This window comes from Oncorhynchus tshawytscha, unplaced genomic scaffold (genome assembly GCF_018296145.1).
Source record: "Oncorhynchus tshawytscha isolate Ot180627B unplaced genomic scaffold, Otsh_v2.0 Un_contig_1223_pilon_pilon, whole genome shotgun sequence".
Taxonomy (NCBI): Eukaryota; Metazoa; Chordata; class Actinopteri; order Salmoniformes; family Salmonidae; genus Oncorhynchus; species Oncorhynchus tshawytscha.
This window is the reverse complement of record NW_024609622.1, coordinates 56,330-81,664: the sequence shown is the minus strand read 5'-3', so window position 1 is coordinate 81,664 and position 25,335 is coordinate 56,330. Positions and strand designations below refer to the sequence as shown.

General features: G+C 40.8%; 1 protein-coding gene across 1 annotated transcript in view; it reads right to left on the bottom strand.

Annotated features, from left to right (window-relative positions):
* Positions 1–11,030: 11,030 nt before the first annotated feature.
* LOC112240594 (NLR family CARD domain-containing protein 3) overlaps positions 11,031–25,335 on the bottom strand; it is a 42,100-nt gene continuing 27,795 nt past the window's right edge. The window contains exons 8-11 of the mRNA XM_042316407.1: positions 23,425–23,598; positions 20,283–20,456; positions 20,108–20,154; positions 11,031–11,769 (exon numbers count right to left, since the gene is read on the bottom strand). Of these exons, the coding sequence (XP_042172341.1) occupies positions 11,213–11,769; positions 20,108–20,154; positions 20,283–20,456; positions 23,425–23,598 (952 nt within the window). The 3' untranslated portion in view covers positions 11,031–11,212. The remainder of the gene's footprint in view (positions 11,770–20,107; positions 20,155–20,282; positions 20,457–23,424; positions 23,599–25,335) is intronic.

Here is a 25,335-nt window from a genome sequence, read left to right as displayed (position 1 = left end):
CTCTGGGCGAAGGGTCGGCCCAGTAGGTCAGACAGGCTCTGAAAACTCCTTGATGTGCTCCAGAAGGGTCTTCAGGGCTTGGTCATGTTGCTTGAGCAGAGCACCTTGGCCGACAAGGGTTTGGTGGAGAGTAGCAGAGTCTGCTGGGTTCATCTCTTTGGCCAGATTGTACTGTTACGCGGAGTGGAACAGGGGAACCCAAGAGTAGACTCAGACGCGGAGACTGGGATGAAGTAACCAAGGTATTTATTGAAACACAGGGGGACAATGGAGTGCAGGTCAGGGAAGCTTGGAGGGTTGCTGGAAACCAGGTACGGAGGCTAAGGCTGAAGCGAAAGGGGTTGAGACAAGGTAAGCAGGTCCGGAGGGGAATCCAATGGAGTGGTTGATTGGGGAATCCAGGACAGAGTAGCAGGATGACGAGACGTGGGACTGGAGACAGGGACCAGAGTCAGAGCAGGCAGAATTGTAGCGGAGAGGAAAACAGCGTCAGGCAAGGAAATCAGGCACACCAGGATAACAGGATCTGAATAGTAACAAACGGCTAGAAACGTAGACTGACTGAGCAGAGATCTGGCAGCGTGGAAGTGGCAGGGCTGAGTATTTGTAGAGGTCTATTATGGAACAGGTTGCAACTGGTGGGGATCTGCTCTGACTCCAGCACACCTGTCTCCGCCCACACACACACACACACACACACACACACACACACACACACACACACACACACACACACACACACACACACACACACACACACACACACAGAGAGAGAGAGAGGGAGACGGAGAGAGTACTGGGGAGTGGCGGCAGGTCAAGGAGACACAGGATGAGCATTAGAAGGCGTTGCAGGAGCAGATGTGACAACTAGTTATAATATCCATTATTCTGTCATTATAATATCCACTATTCTGTCATTATAATAGCCACTATTCTGTCATTATAACATTAACGATTCTGTCATAATATCCATTATTCAGGCATTATAATATGAACTATTCTGTCATAATATCCACTTTTCTGTCATTATAATATCCATTATTCTGTCACGATAATATCCACTATTCTGTCATTATAATATCCATTATTCTGTCATTATAATATCCATTATTCTGTCACTATAATATCCACTATTCTGTCATTATAATATTAACTATTCTGTCATAATATCCATTATTCAGGTATTATAATATGAACTATTCTGTCATAATATCCACTATTCTGTCATTATAATATCCCTTATTATGTCATTATAATATGCATTATTCTGTCATAATATCCGCTAGCCTGTCATCATATTATCTCCTATTCTGCCATTATAATATCCACTATTCTGCCAACATAATATCCACTATTTTGTCATTATAAATCAACTATTCTGCCAACATAATATTGACTATTCTGTCATTATACTATCACTAGTCTGTCATTAAAATATCTACAATTCTGCCAACATACAGATTAGAGGTCGACCTACTATGATTTTTCAACGCCGATATCGATACCGATTATTGGAGGACCAAAAAAGGCAGATACCGATTAATCGGCCGATTTTTATATATATATTTGTAATAATGACAATTATAACAATAATGAATGAACACTTGAAATTCCGATTAATCGGTCGACCTCTAATACAGATCATTGAGGAAATATTCATACCCCTTCACTTTTTCAACATTTTGTTACATTACAGCCTTATTCTAAAATGCATTAAATACATTTTTCCCTCAGCAATCTACACACAATACCCCATAATGACAAAGTGAATAGAGGTTTTGAGAATTTTTTAAACATTTACTCAAAATTTTAAACGGAAATTCCTTATTTACATAAGTAATCAAACCCTTTTCTATGAGATTTTTTTTTTTTTAGCTCAGGTGTATCCTGTTTCCATTGATCATCCTTGATATGTTTCTACAACTTTATTGGAGTCCACCTATGGTAAATTCAATTGATTGGACATGATTTGGAAAGGCACACACCTGTCTATATAAGGTCTCACAGTTGACAGTGCATGTCAGAGCAAAAAACAAAACATGAGGTCAAAGGAATTGTACGTAGAGCTCAGCAACGGGATTGTGTCAAGCCACAGATCTGGGGAAGTCTACCAAAACATTTCTGCAGCATTGTAGGTCACCAAGAACACAGTGGCTTCCTTCATTCTTAAATGGGAGAAGTTTGGAACCACCAAGTTTCTTCCTAGAGCTGGCCGCCCGGGTCAAACTGAGCAATCGGCGGAGAAGGGCCTTGGTCAGGGAAGTGACCAAGAACCCGATGGTCACTCTGACAGAGTTCCACTGTGGAGATGGGAGAACCTTGAGAGCATTTCTGGAGAGACATGAAAATAGCTGTGCATCATCGCTCCCCATCCAAGCTGACAGAGCTTGAGAAGATCTGCAGAGATGAACGGGAGAAACTCCCCAAATACAGGTGTGCCAAGCTTGTAGCGTCATACCCAAGAAGACTCGGTGCTTTAATCGCTGCCAAAGGTCCTTCCACAAACTACTGAGTTTGTAAAGGATCTGAATAAATCAAATCAAATCAAATTGATTTATATAGCCCTTCGTACATCAGCTGATATCTCAAAGTGCTGTACAGAAACCCAGCCTAAAACCCCAAACAGCAAGCAATGCAGGTGTAGAAGCACGGTGGCTAGGAAAAACTCCCTAGAAGGCCAAAACCTAGGAAGAAACATAGAGAGGAACCAGGCTATGTGGGGTGGCCAGTCCTCTTCTGGCTGTGCCGGGTGGAGATTATAACAGAGCATGGCCAAGATGTTCAAATGTTCATAAATGACCAGCATGGTCCAATAATAATAAGGCAGAACAGTTGAAACTGGAGCAGCAGCACGGCCGGTGGACTGGGGACAGCAAGGAGTCATCATGTTAGGTAGTCCTGAGGCAAGGTCCTAGGGCTCAGGTCCTCCGAGAGAGAGAAAGAAAGAGAGAAAGAGAGAATTAGAGAGAGCACACTTAAATTCACACAGGACACCGAATAGGACAGGAGAAGTACTCCAGATATAACAAACTGACCCTAGCCCCCCGACACATAAACTACTGCAGCATAAATACTGGAGGCTGAGACAGGAGGGGTCAGGAGACACTGTGGCCCCATCCGAGGACACCCCCAGACAGGGCCAAACAGGAAGGATATAACCCCACCCACTTTGCCAAAGCACAGCCCCCACACCACTAGAGGGATATCTTCAACCACCAACTTACCATCCTGAGACAAGGCTGAGTATAGCCCACAAAGATCTCCGCCACGGCACAACCCAAGGCGGGGGCACCAACCCAGACAGGATGATCACATCAGTGACTCAACCCACTCAGGTGACGCACCCCTCCCAGGGACGGTATGAGAGAGCCCCAGTAAGCCAGTGACTCAGCCCCTGTAATAGGGTTAGAGGCAGAGAATCCCAGTGGAAAGAGGGGAACCGGCCAAGCAGAGACCGCAAGAGCGGTTCGTTGCTCCAGAGCCTTTCCGTTTACCTTCCCACTCCTGGGCCAGACTACACTCAATCATATGATATACTTACAATACCAGTCAAAAGTTTGGACATACCTACTCATTCAAGGGTTTTTCTTTATTTTTACTATTTTCTACTTTGTAGAATAATAGTGAAGACATAAAACTATGCAATAACACATATGGAACCATGTAGTAACCAAAAAAGTGTTAAACATTTCTACAATGATTCTAATGGAATAGACAGGTTTGCTTTCTCCAAAGTATTGTCTTTTCATTGACCTGTTAGTTGTGGAGTTTGTAAATATCAATTTAGATTATTTTGTAAATATTGTCATTTGAACATCTAGATCACCATCTTTAAATAAAATTGTCACACCCGGATCTGTTTCACCTGTCTTTGTGCTTTTCTCCACCCCCCTCCAGGTGTCGCCCATCTTCCTCATTATCCCCAATGTATTTATACCTGTGTTCTTTGTTTGTCTGTTGCCAGTCCGTCTTGTCTTACCAGCATGTTTTCCCATCTCCCTGCTTTCTCAAATTCTGTTTCCTAAACTTTATTTGTCTCATGCGCCGAATACAATAAGAGTAGACCTTACCGTGAAATGCTTACTTACAAGCCGTTAAACAACAGTGCAGTTCAAGAAAGAGTTAAGACATTTTTTTACCAAATAAATTAAAGTAAAAAATAACTATAAAATAACAATAATGAGCAGGCTGCCTAGTAAATTAAATGTCACAAAAAATGTAGGCACAACAAATAGTTTCCTGTAATGTGATCTTCAATCACTTCACTCATTGAAGTTTCCTCCTAAATTTGCTCATTTAGCAGTTTTTAATTCTAAAGTTCTTCACAGTTGAATAAATGTCCTTTCCTTTAATCAATGTATATTCCTCCCTTTTCAATCACATTGTTTTCCTGCTCCAACGTCCGTCTCAGGTCCTTTTCTGCCGTCCCTGACGATGTTAACTCTCTCTTTCTTAGCTAGCTCGACTATGCACTTGCCTCTGCTAGCAATATACTGCGCTAACATTAGCCTATTCTGCACCACAGAAAATAACAGTTTTAAACATTTGTAACAACCGACTTCTTCCAGACGGTATAGTTCCTGTAGATTCAGACTTACTCATAACCAATCTTTTGTTATGTCTGGTGGGTTTCATAACCACGTCTGTATAACAATTCAATAATGATGAGACAGGAGACAGGAATCAGTTCAACCATTTATCTGGAACATGATCATCTCAACACATACAAACTCCCATGATGCTCTGTGGCAACCCCAATATACAACAAATACATAAGTAAATGAGTAAATGGACAATAAACAATACTCATGGATGAATTTAAATGTTAAGATATAAAAAGTAGGGCCATGGGATAGGGTCAGAAAGGTTACTATGTTTGAGAACTGGTTACAGAGGTGACATAGCAAGCTTAAGGTCCATTATAACACAGTGAAGTAGAGGTGGAAGCTAAAAGCAGTGAGACGGTGTGAGGAGTTCAGCCGTGAAACACTAGATCAGGACAGGTAGAAATGTCAGATCTGTAATTAGACACAGAGATACATTCTGATCATGGGTCAGACCTGGTGGAGGTGTCGACTTTACAGTGAAATGCTTACTTACGAGTCCCTAACCAACAATGCAACAATACGGATAAGAATAAGAAAAAAAAGTAACAAGTAATTAAAGAGCAGCAGTAAAATAACAATAGCGAGACTATACACAGGGGGGTACCTGGTACTTCATTTTGTTATCTTTCGGCCCAAGCCTCGAACTCAGGCCCTGTGCGTAGCTAACTGACCCTCTCTGCCCATTCATCGCCATTTACCCGTTGTTGTTTTAGCTCTCCCAATCAACACCTGTGATTGCTTTATGCCTCTCTCTAATGTCAATATGCCTTGTCTACTGTTGTTTAGGGTAGCTCTCATGATTTAATTTTACTACGTAGTCCCTAGTCTATCTCAACATGCCTTAGGTTGCTCCTTTGCCCCACCCCCCACACAATCGGAGACCGTACCTAGCTTATCTGGCAACCTCTCTCATCGTCACTCAATGCCTAGGTTTACCTCCACTGTACTCACACCCTACCATATCCTTGTCTGTACATTATGCCCTCAATCTGCTCCTTTTATTCTCTGTTCCCAACACACTAGATGACCAGTTCTTTTAGCTTTTAGACGTACCCTCATCCTACTGCTTCTGACTTCTTGACGTCTCTAGAGACTATATCTCCCTCATCATTACTCAATGCCTAGGTCTACCTCCAATGTACTCACATCCTACCTTACCTTTGTCTGTACACTATGCCTTGAATCTATGCTATCATGCCCAGAAACCTGCTCCTTTTACTCTCTGTTCCAAACGTGCTAGATGGCCAGTTCGTATAGCCTTTAGCCGTACCCTTATCCTACTTCTCCTCTGTTCCTCTGGTGATGTAGAGGTTAATCCAGGTCCTGCAGTGCCTAGCTCCACACCACTCCCCAGGTGCTCTCATTTGTTGACTTCTGTAACCGTAAAAGCCTTGGGTTCATGCATGTTAACATCAGAAGCCTCCTCCCTAAGTTTGTTTTATTCACTGCTTTAGCACATTCCACCAACCCTGATGTCCTAGCCGTGTCTGAATCCTGGCTTAGGAAGGCCACCAAAAACGACCACCACTCATCACTGTCCAACGCTCCCTAAAACACTTCTGCGAGCAGGTCTTTCTAATCAACCTGGCCCGGGTATCCTGGAAGGATATTGACCTCATTCAATCAGTAGAGGATGTCTGGTTGTTCTTTAAAAGTGCTGAAATAAGCATGGCCCTTTCAAAAAATGTAGAACTAAGAACAGATATAGCCCTTGGTTCACTCCAGACTTGACTGCCCTTGACCAGCACAAAACCAACCTGTGGCGTACTGCACTAGCATCGAATAGTCCTTGCGATATGCAACTTTTCTGTGAAGTCAGGAACCAATATACACAGTCAGTTAGGAAAGCAAAGGCTAGCTTTTTCAAACAGAAATTTGCATCCTGCAGCACTAATTCCAAGAAGTTTTGGGACACTGTAAAGTCCGTGGAGAATAAGAGCTCCCCCTCCCAGCTGCCCACTGCACTGAGGATAGGAAACACGGTAACCACTGAAAAATCCACGATAATTGAGAATTTCAACAAGCATTTCTCTATGGCTGGCCATTATTTCCACCTGGCTACCGAAAACCCGGCTAACAGCTCTGTCCCCCCCCCGCAGCAACTGGCCCAAGCCCCCACCCCCACCGCTTCTCCTTCACCCAAATCCAGACAGCTGATATTCTGAAAGAGCTGCAAAATCTGGATCCCTACAAATCAGCTGGGCTAGACAATCTAGACTCTCTCTTCCTAAAATTATCCGCCGCCATTGTAGCAACCCCTATTACTAGTCTGTTCAACCTCTCTTTTTCGTATCGTATGAGATTCCTAAAGATTGGAAAGCGGCAGCGGGCATCCCACTCTTCAAATGGGGAGACACTCTAGACCCAAACTGTTATAGATCTATATCCATCCTACCCTGCCTTTCTAAAGTCTTCGAAAGCCAAGTGAACAAACAGATCACCGAACATTTCAAATCCCACTGAACCTTCGCCGCTAAGCAATCCGGTTTCCGAGCTGGTCACAGATGCACCTCAGTCATGCTCAAGGTCCTAAACGATATCATAACTGCCATCAATAAAAGACAGTACTGTGCAGTCATCTTCATCGACCTGACCAAGGCTTTCAACTCTGTCAATCACCACATTCATAATTTGCAAATAAATTAATTAAAAATCCTACAATGTGATTTTCTGGATTTTTTTCTTCTCATTTTGTCTGTCATAGTTGAAGTGTACCTATGATGAAAATTACAGGCCTCTCTCATCTTTTTAAGTGGGAGAACTTGCACAATTGGTGGCTGACTAAATACTTTTTTGCCCCACTGTATATATCAATGATGTTGCTCTTGTTGTGGGTGATTCTTTGATCTACCTCTATGCAGCCGACACCATTCTGTATACATCTGGCCCTACTTTGGACACGGTGTTAACAAACCTCAAAACGAGCTTCAATGCCATACAACACTCCTTCGGTGGCCTCCAACTGCTCTTAAATGCTGGTAAAACTAAATGCATGCTCTTCAGCCGATCACTGCCCGCACCTGCCCGCATGTCCAGCATCCCTACTCTGGACGGTTCTGACTTAGAATATGTGGACAACTATAAATACCTAGGTGTCTGGCTAGACTGCAAACTCTCCTTCCAGACTCATATTAAGCATCTCCAATCCAAAATTAATTCTAGAATCGGCTTACTATTTCGCAAAAAAGCCTCCTTCACTCATGCTGCCAAACATACCCTCGTAAAACTGACTATCCTATCGTTCCTTGACTTAGGCAATATAATTTACAAAATAGCCTCCAACACTCTACTCAGCAAATTAGATGCTGTCTATCACAGTGGCATCAATTTTGTCACCAAAGCCCCATATACTACCCACCACTGCGACCTGTATGCTCTCGTTGGCTGGCCCTCGCTACATACTCGTTGCCAAACTCAATGGCTCCAGGTCATCTATAAGGCTGTGCTGGGTAAAGCTCCACCTTATCTCAGCTCACTGGTCACCATAGCAACACCCGCACGTAGAATGCGCTCCAGCAGGTATATTTCAATGGTCATCCCCAAAGCCAACACCTCTTTTGGCTGCCTTTCCTTCCAGTTCTCTGCTGCCAATGACTGGAATGAATTGCAAAAATCACTGAAGTTGGAGACATATCTCCCTCACTAACTTTAAGCATCAGCTGTCAGAGCAGCTTACCGATCGCTGCAGCTGTACACAATCTATCTGTAAATAGGGGGCTAGGGTCAGTCTGTTATATCTGGAGTATTTCTCCTGTCTTATCCGGTGTCCTGTGTGAATTGAAGTATGCTCTCTCTAATTCTTTCTTTCTATCTTTCTTTCTTTAACTCTCTCGGGGCACCTGAGCCCTAGGACCATGCCTCAGGACTACCTGGCATGATGATCCCCAGTCCACCTGGCCGTGCTGCTGCTCCAGTTCCAACTGTTCTGCCTGCAGCTATGAAACCCTGACCTGTTCACCAGACGTGCTACCTGTCCCAGACCTGCTGTTTTCAACTCTCTAGAGACAGCAGGAGCGGTAGAGATACTCTCAATGATCGGCTATGAAAAGCCAACTGACATTTACTCCTGAGGTGCTGACCTGTTGCACCCTCGACAACTACTGTGATTATTATTATTTGACCATGCTGGTCATTTATGAACATTTGAACATCTTGGCCATGTTCTGTTATAATTTCCACCCGGCACAGCCAGAAGAGGACTGGCCACCCCTCATAACCTGGTTCCTCTCTATGTTTCTTCCTAGGTTTTGGCCTTTCTAGGGAGTTTTTCCTAGCCACCGTGCTTCTACACCTGCATTGCTTGCTGGCTTTAGGCTGGGTTTCTGTACAGCACTTTGAGATATCAGCTGATGTAAGAAGGGCTATATAAATAAAATTGATTGATTTGAAATAGCCCATCCATCTAACAACCTACCACATCGCCATATTTGTTTTTGTTTTTCTGCACACCAGTATTTCTAATTGCACATCCTCATCTGCAAACTCCAGTGTTAATTGCTAAATTGTAATTTCTTTGCCACTATGGCCTATTTATTGCCTTACCTCCTTACTTCATTTGCACACACTGTATACAGATTTTTCTATTGTGTTACTGACAGTATCAAATCAAATCAAATTTTATTTGTCACATACACATTCGCGCCATAAACTGCAACCTCCTGTTTCCTCCTCTTTCACTCTGAACGCGTCCAGTATGCTTGTTTATTCCATATGTAACTCTGGGTTGTTGTTTTTGTCGCACTGCTTTGCTTTATCTTGGCCAGGTCACAGTTGTAAATGAGAACTCAACTGGCCTACCTGGTTAAAAAAATGAATAAAAATGTGCTAGTTGAGGTAATATGTCAAACATAAAACATTTAGAACTGCTCTTTTTTATTATACTGAACTAAAATATAAACGCAACAGGCAACAATTTCTCAAATTTTACGGAGTTACAGTTCATATAAGAAAATGAATTAATTAGACCTTAATCTATGGATTTCACATGACTGGGAATACAGATATGCATCTGTTGGTCAGATATTTTATTAAGAAAGTACGAGCGTGGATCAGAAAACCAGTCAGTATCTTGAGTGACCACCATTTATTTGCTTCATGCAGCGTGACACATCTTCACATAGAGTTGATCAGGCTGTTGATTGTGGCCTGTGGAATGTTGTCCTACTCCTCTTCAATGGCTGTGTGAAGTTGCTGGGTATTGGCGGGAATTGGAACACACTGTCGTACACGTCCATCCAGAGCATCACAAACATGCTCAATGGGTGACATGTCCGGTGAGTACTCAGGCCATGGAAGAACAGTTTTTTTCCATCTTCCAGGAATTGTGTACAGATCCTTGCGACATCTGGCCATTCATTATCATTCTGAAACATGAGGTGATAGCGGTGGATGAATGGCACGACAATTGGATCTCACCACGGTATCTCTGTGCTTTCAAATTGCCATCGATAAAATGCACTTGTGTTCATTGTCCGTAGCTTATGCTGGACACCCCCATAACCTCACACCACCATGGGGCACTCTGTTCACAACATTGTCATCAGTAAATCACTCGCCTTCATGACACCATACATGTGGTCTGCGGTTTTTAGGCCGCAGACCACACGGAAGTACTGCCAAATTCTCTAAAACAACGTTCAAGGCGGCTTAGAGAAATTAACATTAAATTCTCTAGCAACAGCTCTGTTGGACATTCCTGCAGTCAGAATGCCAATTGGACGCTCCCTTAAAACTTGAGACATCTCTGGCATTGTGGTTTGTGACAAAACTGCACAAAACTGCCTTTTATTGTCCCCAGCACAAGGTGTACCGTTGAAATAATCAGCTTCTTGAAATGTCACAGCTGTCGGGTGGATGGATTATCTTGGCAAAGGAGAAATGCTCACTAACAGGAATGTAAAACCTATAAGCTTTGTGTGCATATGGAACATTCTTGGGATCTTTTATTTCAGCTCATGAAACATGGGACCAACACTTTACATGTTGCCTTTATATTTTTGTTCAGTGTATTTACAGGAATAAACTGGCCCAAACTGGTGTGTGTGGGTCCAGTGTGTTTACGTGTCTAGTGTGTCCAGTGTGTGTCCACTGTGTGTGTGTGTGTGTCCAGTGTGTCTGTGTGTGTGTGTCCAGTGTGTGTGTGTGTCCAGTGTGTGTGTGTGTGTGTGTGTGTGTGTGTGTGACCAGTGTGTGTCCAGTATGTGTGTCTAGTGTGTGTGTGTGTGTGTGGGTGTGTCCTGTGTGTGTATATGTTCAGTGTATGTGTCCAGTGAGTGTGTGTGTCCAATGTGTGTGTGTGTGTGTGTGTGTCCAGTGTGTGTGTGTGTGTGTGTCCAATGTGTGTGTCCGATGTGTGTGTGTGTGTCCAGGGTGTATGTTTGTGTGTCCAGTGTGTGTGTGTGTTTGTGTCTCCAGGTGTGTGTGTGTGTCCAGGGTGTGTGTGTCCAGTGTGTGTGTGTGTGTGTGTGTGTGTGTGTGTCCAGTGTGTGTGTGTGTTGCATCTGAACCTTTCTCTCAGGGTTCAGGGTTACGGAAAGAGAGAGACAGAGAGTTGCCAAACTGGTGTGTGTGTGATCAAACATAAAACACATGATTACAGTGAAACATCATGTTGTGTTTGACACAGGGACCACCTGACACAGGGACACTGAGGAGTCATCACCCCAAACATTAAACCCTGGATAGAGGGGCTCAGTGAATTTGGTGTGGAATGTGTACAGGTGGGTCAGTGTGTCAGAGGAGACTCTGCAGAAGGACAGAGTGCCGGCTGGCCAGTCCAGATACACTCCTACTCTGTGGGAGCCGGAGGAGGGGACGTCTATGGTAGTGTTGTTATTATTGTGCCAGGCTACGTAACTGTTGTCATGGCAGTCCAGACTCCAGGACTTGTCATTGAATCCAATAATACAGTCATAACCACTTCCTCTCCTGCTGATTCCTTTATATGTCACTCCTATATTAGTCCCTCTCCCACTCCACTCTACCTCCCAGTAACAGCGCCCAGTCAGACCATCTCTACACAGCACCTGTCCACGGTACTCAAATCTCTCTGGGTGATCAGGATACGGCTGCTCCTCTCTCCTACGTGTCACCTTTCTGTTCTCCTCAGACAGAGAGAGGAGTCTGTTTACTGTGTTTGGGTCCAGTGTGAGATCACAGGCATCTGATGGATGAAATCAGACACAGTATTAGAAATCGTCGTCATTCACATTAGAATGTTAACTCACTTTTCACTAATTAATTTAATGTAGATGTTTCTAGGTATCAAGTTAAGATAATTTGAGACTTGTTGAATGATTATATGTTATAGTGTATGGTAATATAAAACACACTTAATCACATACCATTCACACATGTATGAACACACACACATTTATTTTTTTTAACATACATTTTTATTAAAGAGCACATAAAGAACATGTACCATACATACACAATGTATCTTTGCTGTCTTTACTAAGGAGCGGAGTTACATTCACATATTAAGGGTACATTTTGGCAGTATAGAGCAAATATTTCAAGAGTCTGAATAAGTACACAATTTGGACTAATCCACACAAAAAACAACAGAAACAAACAAAAAGCCCATAAATGACATAGTAAGACCCGTACGATATGTCAGGAACTCTGACCAGACACCTTCATACCTGTGCTGTCTATGTTGCAAGATTGATGTAATTCTCTCCATGTCAGCAATTTCCCCACATAGACCAAACCACATCTCTTTTGAGGGTGCATGTTAATTCTTCCAGCATTTTGTTACACATTTCCTTGCTGCTGCGAAAATATAATCTATCAATTTAAGTGGAGAGGATTGGATTGTATCCACAGGAACAATACCTGGAAGGAGATGACATGGGTCTGGTTGAATAATAATACGTGTGATGTCCTGAATAACATGGAGAATTTCAGGCCAAAACGACTAGATTTTTAAACATTGCCAAAATATCTGTGATAAAGTACCTATTTGTCCACACTGCCTCCAACACGTGGCGGATATTCCTTTTTTCAGTTTATTAAGTCTATCAGGGCTCATAGAAAAGCGATGTAGTACTTTGAATTGATACTCCCTTGTTTGGTTACATGTAGTGGCTTTATATAGTGATTTCCATATGTTCCCCCAGCTCTCCTCTGATATCTGAACCTGTAATTCAACCTGCCACGAGTTCCTAAGATTATCTAAAGATAATATTTGCATGGTAAGGATATTGTGATAATAAATTGAAATGGTTCCAATGTTTTCCCCTTGATAAAGTGATTCAATCATCTCATCAATAGGCGTAATCGTCTCAGTCATTTTTTGTAACAGTGAACTGCCTTACTTGAAGGTACCTATAAAAATTGGTTTGGGATATAATGAATTCCTCCTGGATTTCTTTAAATTATTAAACAATTGAGCCTTTGAATAGTTGAGAGACTCCTCTTCCCAAACCCTAAATCCTTGGGACATAGTAGCAGGAAGAAATGCTGGGTTGTAAAATATAGGCGGGTGTCTAGAAATGTCATTACTCAGTTTATATTGGCGTTGAACCTCCCTCCATGTCTTCAATGGAAGAGAAATAATTGGGTTTTGCTTAATCCTGTCAATAGAAATAGGGTCTGCTATAAAGAAAATACCATGGAAAGGCATATCACAATATTGACTCTCAATTTCAAACCATTGACAAATCCTTCGGTTGTTGAATTCATGATGCTATGTGATTAAGTTGCGCTGCCCAGTAATATGACTTCAGGTTAGAAGGGCCAAGCCCACACGATTCTTTGAACATCTGTAGTTTTTTATAACTAATACGAGCCGTTTTATTTTGCCATAAAAATGTGCCTATTGCTGAATTTAGGCGAGTAAAGGTTTTAGCAGGGACTTTAACAGGAAGCATTGAAAACAGATAGAGCAGTCTTGGTAAGACATACATTTTCACTGAAGCAACCCGACCTGCTAGAGATATAGAGAGCGGCATCCAACGGTCTAGATCTTCAGTGATTTTACTAATCACAGGGGGGAGTTCAAAGCATATAGTTTCCCATAGTCTGATGTAATATTAACACCCAAGTAACGCATGCCTGTATCAGTCCACTTAAATGCGTAGTTGTCTTTGATACTTGAGGGTGCATCACCAAATGTCATCATAACAATAGTTTTACCAACGTTCATTTTATAGCCTGATGTAGCACCATATTCACCTATTAATTTGAATACATTTGAAATCATCGTCTCAGCCTCTATTATGTACAGGATGACATCGTCTGCACATAAAGATATTTTGTGTTCATTTGGCTCCACCTGAAGACCATGAATGTTTATGGCACTTCGAATAGCTTCCGCCAGAGGTTCTTTACCAACTGGCAACAATCTCCTTGCCTCGTTGTAGCAAGAAGGAATGTGACATATTCCAATTAATTCTAACAGATGATTTGGGACTTGAATATATCAGCTCTATCCATTTCAAAAAGCGCTTCCCAAAACCAAACTTCTTTAATGTTGCTAAAAGAAAGACCCAGTCGACGCAGTCAAATGCCTTTTCAGTATAGAGAGATGGTATAACAGTTTGTTTGAGTTGGGTCTAAGAGTAATTGATAATATTCAGAATACATCTTATATTCGATGTTGAGTGACGTCCTATAATGAACCCGGTTCAAATATTTTTGTTAAAATCTTAGTAAGGATTTTAGAGTCACAATTTAGTATACTTACTGATTTATGGGAACCACAGTCTAGTGGGTCTTTACCTTGCTTCTTTAACATGGTGATGATTGCTTCACACCAAGTATCTGGATATTTATTGCACTTTATAACCTCATGAAGAACCCCTCTGATCAGCGGTATTAGTTCTTTCCTGAATGTTTAATAGAACTCACAGGGGAACCCATCAGGACCCGGACACTTCCCATTTTGCATGCTTCTGATGGCTGCTTCTATCTCTGAGTCAGTAATGGGGGCGTCTATCATTTCATTATCTTCACACGATAGCTCTGGCAGCTTCAAATGTGTGAGAAAGTCCTCCGGAGAGGAAACATCTTTAGGTTTCTTATATAGGGTCTCGTAGTACTCAGCAAACGTCTTATTTATTTCTTTGGGACAAGAAGTAACTTTTCCCTGCACAGTTCGGATATTGGGAATACATCATTCAGATGCATCCTTTTTAAGTTGCAGTGCAATAAGTTTCCCTGGTTTGTCTCCCTGAGTATAGTATTTATTTTGGGCAAATTGCATAGAACCCTCCGCTTTATAAGTAAGAAGCATATTAAGCTCCCCTTTCGATGCAGTCAACTGAATTAGAGTCCTGATCCCCTTGTTTCTTATGGCTTTCTTCTAATTGGGAGGTTTCTCTCTCAATCTTCTCTTGGTTTTGTATACATACTTTTTTTGCAGGCTATGATTTGACCCCTAAGATAAGCTTTAGCACTCTCCCATAAAAGGGTTGGCTGATACCTTCTGTTGAGTTAAATTCCAAAAACATTGTAAGTTCAGCTTGAATAACACTTTGAAAATAAGTTTCTCCAAGAAGAGAAGCATTTAGCCTCCACCTGTATGGATCAGGTTGTTGATCTTTTAAATTTATTTTCAGTGATACCGGACTATGATCTGAGATGGTGATGTTATTAATAATACCGTGTTCTACCTGATGAGCTTAAGGTCTGAGTGATAAGAAAAAAGTCTATCCTAGAGTAAGTGCCATGGGGATTTGAAAATAAAGTATCATCTTTTGTTGTTAGGTTTAACTTTAACTTTCTCCTAATATCAATAAGCCCTTGTTCATCACAGTGAAATTGAACTACTCTCGACATTTTTAATGTGGGACCACTTGGTCATGACTTGTCCAAATGTGGAGATAATGTGCAATTAAAGTCACCTCCAACTACATAATGTATATTTGAATGCTTAGCAATCTCTAAGAAACATATATGAATAAATTGTGGGGAATCATCATTTGGTGCATACAAATTAGCAAAAGTAAAATTACGTCAAATAATAGGCCATGAACAATAACAAACTGACCCTCTGAATCAGTTACCTGATTTCTCAATGTAAAAGACAGCCTCTTATTAACCAGTATACAAACACCATTTACTTTGAGGAGGAGTGAGAGGAGAAAAGGTCTGACCTAGCCATTCCTTTTTAAGCTTTTTGTGCCCCTCGTCTGATAAGTGGGTCTCCTGGAGGAGGGCAATGTCACGATCCATTGGTGTTAGCAGTGTCAATATTTTTTCCCCGTTTAATCACATGGTTTAAGCCCTTCGCGTTATAAATCAAAATGTTAAGTAACTTTGTCAGCGTAAAGTGTCAATATAAAACACTACAGACCTTGATTTGAATTGGCCTTTTACCTGAACCCATAACTGCAGACAGAAATGCTCCTTTGTTTTTTGTTTCAGTACAAAACACACAGTACAAAACACACAGTACAAAACACACAGTACAAAACACACAGAGAAACAAGAACATCAACACAAAAACAAGTGTCTCCACTAGAACAAAGGGAGCACGAACAGTGAAATTAAAAGAAGAACACTTAAGAATGCCACATTCCTGGGTGGTAGATCTTGGTGGTGTGGTGTTCTTTAAACAAGGCGGGGTTCTTCACAAGACCCAGTAGCGGGGCAATTGTGGAAACTAAGTGATATTTCAGCCTATATTATAGTATATCTGACCTAATATTTATCGCTAGGGTATTTTACTTCAGCGACCTATCAATTTAAAGAGTAGCCTGGATGCAAAAATAAATAAATAAAAATAAACAAAAAAGTTGAGGAGCCCATAAACAGACCTGCATGGATGAGACATTCCCTGCACTCCGTTATAAACTATGAAATATAGCTACATAGCCTATTAAATGTTTTCCCAACTCAAATAATATTAGGCTTTAAGAAAACAGAATGCAAAAATCAAATAAATAATATAAGCATATGCGGGCAGGCTAACTGTCTCTCCCTCCAAACAGGTTGTCCTAAACAGTAAGGGTTAAATGCTGGAAATTCAACGTAATCCAAAAGCCTTGTATAATCAATAAAGAGTCAGCACATTTTATGCTAATATAACCTACACTTGGGTAGCCTATATGTAACTGCCATAAAAAACAACATAAAGCATTGATAATCTTTACTCTATACCCTACTAAAAGAGAAAGTGGGAATGAGGAAAACAGGCTATTCTGTTTTTCACCAGATTAAATAATTACCTTATCATCCCAATAAACTAGGTAGGTCAAAGATTGATGAATTAGTCCAGCAATAAGATCCCAATTATGAGCATAAATCGCGGTAGTTTCCAGTCCTTAAGATTCAGTAGTCAATGTGGACTGGACAGTGTTCCGCTGTATATTTAGGCTACTTCTTAGGCCTTGTGTCCTTCTGTCGCTCACACCTTCTGGGCCAAACAATTTGCCACATAGTCGGCACATTTTTCTGGACCCTGTCCTCATATCTTGAAGGTGGTGTAATCCCAATGGAGCGCAGGAAGGACTCGACATCAGGTACAGAATCCAAGATGTGGGTCTTGCTCTCATGGGTGACGAACAGCTTCGCATCAGAGTATGTGATGTTTTTGGCTGCCAGTTCTCTCTTGATACCGTCGTAATCTTTTCTCTTCCGCAACAGCTCTGCAGAACAGTCATTGAAGATAGATATGTGTTTGTCTTTGTAGAACAGTTCTCTCTTGATACCGTCGTAATCTTTTCTCTTCCGCAACAGCTCTGCAGAACAGTCATTGAAGATAGATATGCGTTTGTCTTTGTAGAACAGTTCTCTCTTGGTTCTCGACAGCTGCATTATATCCTGTTTCGTTTTGAAGTTGAGAAGGCGCACGATGATAGCGCTGGGCCTCTGTGTGTCCTTCGCTCCGGGCCTGCTCTGGGCTGCAGGTGCGGTTCTATGGGCCCTCTCTATGACCAAAGGTGTAGCAGTAGCGATTTCCAAGATCTCCCTCAGCATTTTGTCCACAAATGTAGACATTTTTTGCCCCCTTTCTGCATTGATTTCGACCCCAAAGATGTGAATATTATTACGACGCGAAAACCTTTCCAACAAGTCTCCCTTCGTTTGCAACTCCTCTACCTGGCCCATCAGGTAGCTAATAGCCTGGTCTTGTTCTATTAACTTTTCGACATGTTCCTCATTCTTCTTTTCAATGTGGGTCATTAGTTTATCATTTTTCTCTAGAGTAGCCTTCATGAGATTTGCATTTTGCCGAGTGAGTTGGCTGTTTCTCGTCTAAATAACTTCAGCTATGCCATGAGAGATGAACCTCCGCCATAAATGTTTCGGCCTCTACCACCTCGTGGAGTTGGGCTCGGTGAGCAATTTAAACACGGTGAACATAGCGGATTATCTTCTCTTTGATGCCGTCTTTCACTTGAATATTTATCCGTACTCATTGCCAGTCCGATTTAGAAGGTCAAATATGTATTTTTAACTCGCGAAGTTTAATGTAGGCAAAAATTGTCACAGAGCTTGATCAGCACACAGCCTTTCCCCAGAAATCCATTCAGGAAGTCTGAACACACACATTTCTAATTTTACACGAACATGCCACACACATACAGACACAAACATTGTCAAAGTAGACTGACCAGACCATTTTATAAAGCAGAATCGGTCAAAGACAGACAGTGAGGTATCAGATTTAAATTGCATTGAGTATACAGTCCACATCATATCTAATTTGATATTGAAGCTAACATTTCAAATGTTTCATATGAGGTGATCTTTATAATGTAATCTTTTATTTGAGGGTATTTTCAAACATACATTTGAAGTCAGAAGTTTACATACACCTTAGCCAAATACATTCAAACTCAAACTTCTATAGGAATGAGGTCAGGGCTTTGTGATGGCCACTCCAATGCCTTGACTCTGTTGTCCTTAAGCCATTTGCCACAACTTTGGAAGTATGCTTGGAGTCATTGTCCATTTGGAAGACCCATTTGCGACCAAGCTTTAACTTCCTGACTTATGTCTTGAGATATTGATTCAATAGATTCACATCATTTTCCTTCCTCATGAAGCCATCTATTTTGTGAAGTGCACCAGTCCCTCCTGCAGCAAAGCACCCCCACAACAATACGCTGCCACCCCCGTGCTTCAAGGTTGGGATGGTGTTCTTCGGCTTGCAAGCCTCCCCCTTTTTCCTCCAAACATAACGACAGTCATTATGGCCAAACAGTTCTATTTTAATTTCATCAGACCAGATGACATTTCTCCAAAAAGTATGATCTTTGTCCCCATGTGCAGTTGCAAACCGTAGTGTGGCTTTTTTATGGGGTTCTGGAGCAGTGGCTTCTTCCTGAGCTGCCTTTCAGGTTATATCGATATAGGAATCGTTTTACTGTGGATATAGATACTTTTGTACCTGTTTCCTCCATCATCTTCACAAGGTCCTTTGCTGTTGTTCTGGGATTGATCTGCACTTTTCACACCAAAATACGTTCATCTCTAGGAGACAGAATGCGTCTCTTTCCTGAGCCGTATGACGGCTGCGTGGTCCCATGGTGTTTATACTTGCGTACTATTGTTTGTACAGATGAAAGTGGTACCTTCAGGTATTTGTAAATTGTTCCCAAGGATGAACCAGACTTGTGGAGGTCTACAATTATTTTTCTGAGGTCTTGGCTAATTTATTTAGATTTTCTCATGATGCCAAGCAAAGAGGCACTGAGTTTGAAGATAGGCCTTGAAATACATCCACAGGTACACCTCCAAGTGACTCAAATTATGTCAATTAGCCTATCAGAAGCTTCTAAAGCCATGACATAATTTTATGGAATATTCCAAGCTGTTTAAAGGCACAGTCAACTTAGTGTATGTGAACTTCTGACCCACTGGAATTGTGATACAGTGAATTATAAGTGAAATAATCTGTCTGTAAACAACTCTTGGAAAAGTTACTTGTATCATGCATGAAGTAGATGTACTAACCGACTTGCCAAAACTATAGTTTGTTAATTAACAAGAAATTTGTGGAGCGGTTGAAAAACTTGTTTTAATGACTCCAGCCTAAGTGTATGTAAACTTCCGACTTCAACTGTATCTTTTTCACGTTTCAGAATGAAAGCACTTTATGTATCTAGTCCCCCCATTTGAAGATGTCATACGTATTCTGACCAATTCACCTATAGTGTATTAAAGTAGTCAAAAGTTTAGTACTTGGTCTCAAACTCATTGGTAGCTTTTGCAGTTTGTTTTGGTTGTGTTTTGGGTTATGTTTTGCCCAATAGTAACTGAACAGTGGATGACAACTGGATTAATCTTCTAAGTGAGTAGGTAACATGTTTCAAAACAATACTAATCCTGATGATGGCATGATTAAGAAAGATCATGAATGAATCATGAAAAATTATGATTGAGAAAGTTACAGAGGCTTCCATGTTGTCCCTGATTTCTGCCTCCGTAGAACTACAGGTTATATTTAATATGACCAAGTAAGTAATGATGGTGGTCTTTGACTATGACTTAACATGAATTAAGACTTATTCTTAGTCATATTCTTCACAGCAATCAACACTTACATTTTCTAAGCCCAGGTTTCATTGTGTACTCTCCACCATGTTCCACACTGTAGCAGTAAACAGAAGAACAGTCATTGAGTGATACACATGAACTCACACACAGAGGTAAGAATGTTTGTCTTAACTAGCCTGATAACTCACACGTGTCTGATATTAACATTAACCCTCTACATACTTGAGCTTCTCCAGTCTGCAGTGTGGATCATCCAGTCCAGCAGAGAGCAGTCTGACTCCTGAGTCTCCTGGGTGATTGTAGCTCAGGTCCAGCTCTCTCAGGTGTGAGGGGTTTGACTTCAGAGCTGAGACCAGAGAAGCACAACCTTCCTCTGTGACTAGACAGCCTGACAGCCTGCAAAGATTAAAATAATTTGAATGTCACACTGCTATTCTTTGGTGGTGAAAATAGTGGCAGTATATTTTTTTAACATATTCAGATGTCCTGAAACGTGTCGTATCTTTTTCTAAATTAATGTATCATTAGAAATGACAAGTGATCAAAGTATTGCTTGTAGATAGAAACATATATAGCAGAAATATTGGAGTAGACTGACCAGACCATTATACAAAGGAGAATCAGTCAAAAGACAGACAGTGAGGTATCAGATTTGGATTGTATTGGGTATACAGTCCACAGCATATCTATTTTGACATTGAAGCTAACATTGTAACTGTTTCATATGAGGTGACAGTATATAATCCTCATATTTTATTTGAGGGTACTTTCATACATATCTGTTTCACGTTTCAAAATGAAAGCACTTTATGTATCTAGCTCACCCATTTGAAGAAGTCTTTGAAGTATTCTGACCAATTCACTTATAGTGTATTAACAGTAGTCAAAAGTTTAGTATTTGGTCCCAAACTCATTGGTTGCATTTGCAGTTTGTTTTGTTCTTGTTTTGGGTTATGTTTTTCCCAATAGAAACTGAATAGTGATGACAGGATTAATCTTCTGTCTAAGTGAGTAGATAACATGTTTCTAAACATTACTTAATTAATCCTAATGATGCCATGATTAAGAAAAATTATGAATGAATCATGAATAATAATGAGTGAGAAAGTTACATAGGTTACAACAAGACAGCTAACCTCTCAACATGACCAATAACAGAGGGGGTATGATCTAATTGCCTCTGTAACTTTCTCATTCATCATCATTCACAATTCATTCATGATTATTCCTAATCATGGTAGTAGAAGTGTTCAAAAACATCTTCTATTCTTACTTACAATACAAGTGACTGCAAAATGACGCAGGACATTACTCACCATTCAGTTACTATAAGGAAAAACATCCAAAACACAACCAAAACAAACTGCAAATACATTCAAAAAGTTTGTAGAGTCACAAGCTTAATGTAATCACAGCGGGTAAGGAATATGGGACCAAATACTAAACTTATGACTACTTTAATACAATATACAGTGGGGCAAAAAAGTATTTAGTCAGCCACCAATTGTGCAAGTTCTCCCACTTAAAAAGATGAGAGGCCTGTAATTTTCATCATAGGTACACTTCAACTATAACAGACAAAATGAGAAAAGAAAATCCAGAAAATCACATTGTAGGATTTTTAATGAATTAATTTGAAAATTATGGTGGAAAATAAGTATTTGGTCAATAACAAAAGTTTATCTCAATACTTTGTTATATACCCTTTGTTGGCAATGACAGAGGTCAAACGTTTTCTGTAAGTCTTCACAAGGTTTTCACACACTGTTGCTGGTATTTTGACCCATTCCTCCATGCAGATCTCCTCAAGAGCAGTGATGTTTTGGGGCTGTTGCTGGGCAACACGGACTTTCAACTCCCTCCAAAGATTTTCTATGGGGTTGAGATCTGGAGACTGGCTAGGCCACTCCAGGACCTTGAAATGCTTCTTACGAAGCCACTCCTTCGTTGCCCGGGCGGTGTGTTTGGGATCATTGTCATGCTGAAAGACCCAGCCACGTTTCATCTTCAATGCCTTTGCTGATGGAAGGAGGTTTTCACTCAAAATCTCACGATACATGGCCCCATTCATTCTTTCCTTTACACGGATCAGTCGTCCTGGTCCCTTTGCAGAAAAACAGCCCCAAAGCATGATGTTTCCACCCCCATGCTTCACAGTAGGTATGGTGTTCTTTGGCTGCAACTCAGCATTCTTTGTCCTCCAAACACGACGAGTTGAGTTTTTACCAAAAAGTTCTATTTTGGTTTCATCTGACCATATGACATTCTCCCAATCTTCTTCTGGATCATCCAAATGCTCTCTAGCAAACTTCAGATGGGCCTGGACAAATACTGGCTTAAGCAGGGGGACACGTCTGGCACTGCAGGATTTGAGTCCCTGGCGGTGTAGTGTGTTACTGATGGTAGGCTTTGTTACTTTGGTCCCAGCTCTCTGCAGGTCATTTACTAGGTCCCCCCGTGTGGTTCTGGGATTTTTGCTCACCGTTCTTCTGATCATTTTGACCCAACGGAATGAGATCTTGCGTGGAGCCCCAGATCGAGGGAGATTATCAGTGGTCTTGTATGTCTTCCATTTCCTAATAATTGCTCCCACAGTTGATTTCTTCAAACCAAGCTGCTTACCTATTGCAGATTCAGTCTTCCCAGCCTGGTCCAGGTCTACAATTTTGTTTCTGGTGTCCTTTGACAGCTCTTTGGTCTTGGCCATAGTGGAGTTTGGAGTGTGACTGTTTGAGGTTGTGGACATGTGTCTTTTATACTGGTAACACGTTTAAACAGGTGCCATTAATACAGGTAATGAGTGGAGGACAGAGGAGCCTCTTAAAAAAGAAGTTACAGGTCTGTGAGAGCCAGAAATCTTGCTTGTTTGTAGGTCACCAAATACTTATTTTCCACCATAATTTGCAAATAAATTCATTAAAAATCCTACAATGTGATTTTCTGGATTTTTCTCTCTCATTTTGTCTGTCATAGTTGAAGTGTACCTATGATGAAAATTACAGGCCTCTCTCATCTTTTTAAGTGGTATAACTTGCACAATTGGTGGCTGACTAAATACTTTTTTGCCCCACTGTAAGTGCATTAATTACAACTTCTTCAAATAAGAGCACTAGATATATGAAGTGCTTTCATTTCTAAACAGTAAAACAGATATGTATAAATACCTTCAAATAAAAGGGGACAGTCTGTACTGTCACCTAATATGAAACATTCTATCTCAAATCCAAAATGGTGGAGCATAACGCCAAATTTAAAACTAAGCTTCACTGTCCAAACACATATGGTGTGGACTATGTGTGCCTGGTAAACACATGTGGATCTGGTGAACAGTTATCATTTGTTGACCAACTACAGGAATACTGACCTCAGAGTCTCCAGTTTACAGTGGGCATTCCTCAGTCCAGCAGAGAGCAGCTTCACTCCTGAATCCTTCAGGTCATTGTTACACAGATCCAGCTCACTCAGGTGTGAGGGGTTTGACCTCAGAGCTGAGACCAGAGAAGCACAGCCTTCCTCTGTGACTTGACAGCATGACATTCTGCAAAGGGTCAAATTATTTTAAAACCACACAGCTATTCTTTGGTGGTGAAAATAGTGGCAGTATATTTTTTCAACATATTCAGATATATCTTTGTCCTGAAACCTGCCATATATATTCATAAAATAATGTATCACTATTAGTAATGACCAATTATCAAAGTATTGCTTGTAGATAGATAAATATATTGTAGAAATATTTGAGTAGACTGTGTCATGACTCTCTCACCTTGGCGAGGTCAAAGGTACCAGATCAGCTTGGAAAAGTGGCTGACAGATAGCCAGACCCCCCACTCTCTCTCCCCCACAGGGGGAGTGCTCTGCAGTGCTCTCTAGTATGGGAAGACTGAAATATCTCTGTTCCAGAGACTTTTGCCGCCAAAACCTTTTTTCTCCAAGAGAATGAACAATATTCATAAAATAGGAATGTTAAGAATGGTCCGGGGGGATTCATAAAATAGGAATGTTAAGAATGGTCCGGGGGGTCTAAAGAATAATCCTGTCACATTGTTTATTATTTTGTGATGCCATTAACTTTTTATGGCAGTATTGAGTAGCTTGGATGAAAATGTGCCCATTGTAAACGGCCAGCTCCTCAGTATCAGTTGCTAATATATGCATATTATTATTAGTATTGGATAGAAAACACTCTAAAGTTTCCAAAACTGTCAAAATATTGTCTGTGAGTATAACAGAACTGATATTGCAGGCGAAAACCTGAGGAAAATCAAAACAGGAAGTGACTTCTATTTTGAAAACTCCATGTTCCATAGCCTCCCTTTGCTGGATTTTTTCTATTGCTTCCTCAAGGTGTCAACAGTCTTCAGACATAGTTTCAGGCTTTTATTTTGAAAAAATTAGCCAGAACGATAACATCGCGTCAAGTGGTCACATGAGTTTTGCTCGTGCAACAGAATTTGGACAGCCATTGTTTTCCCCTCTCCTACTGTGAAAGACATTTGCGGTTGATATATTATCGATTATATATTTTAAAAACAACCTGAGGATTGATTATAAAAAACCTTTGACATGTTTCTGTGGACATTATGGAAGCTATTTGGAATTTTCGTCTGTGTTGTTGTGACCGCTCTTTCCTGTGGATTTCTGAACATAACGCGACAAACAAACTGAGGTATTTTGGATATAAAAATCATCTTTATGGAACAAACGGAACATTTGTTGTGTAACAGGGAGTCTCGTGAGTGAAAACATCTGAAGATCATCAAAGGTTAACAATGAATTTGATTGCTTTTCTTATTTTCGTGACCAAGTTTCCTGATGCTAAGTGTACTTAATGTTTTGTAGTGTGATCGATAAACTTACACAAACGCTTGGATTGCTTTCGCTGAAAAGCATAATTTCAAAATCTGACACGACAGGTGGATTAACAAAAGGCTAAACTGTGTTTTCCTATATTGCACTTGTGATTTCATGAATATAAATATTTGTAGTAATATTTATTGAATGTAGCGCTATGCTATTCAGCGGTTGTTGATGACACTTATCCCGATATCGGGATTGCAGCCATAACAAGTTAAGGACAGTATAACAAAGTAACTGTATCTTTGAAAGTGTGTCAAGTTTACATCTAAATGTTGTATAGAATATATGATTAAGTATGATAATTACTCAATCTCTACACAAGAAGAAGAAACTCACTAGACTGTACCAGTCTGCAGCTGTATATGTAAAGTAGTCTAGAACTTGCCTAAAGACACAAGGTGGGAAAGAGGAATCC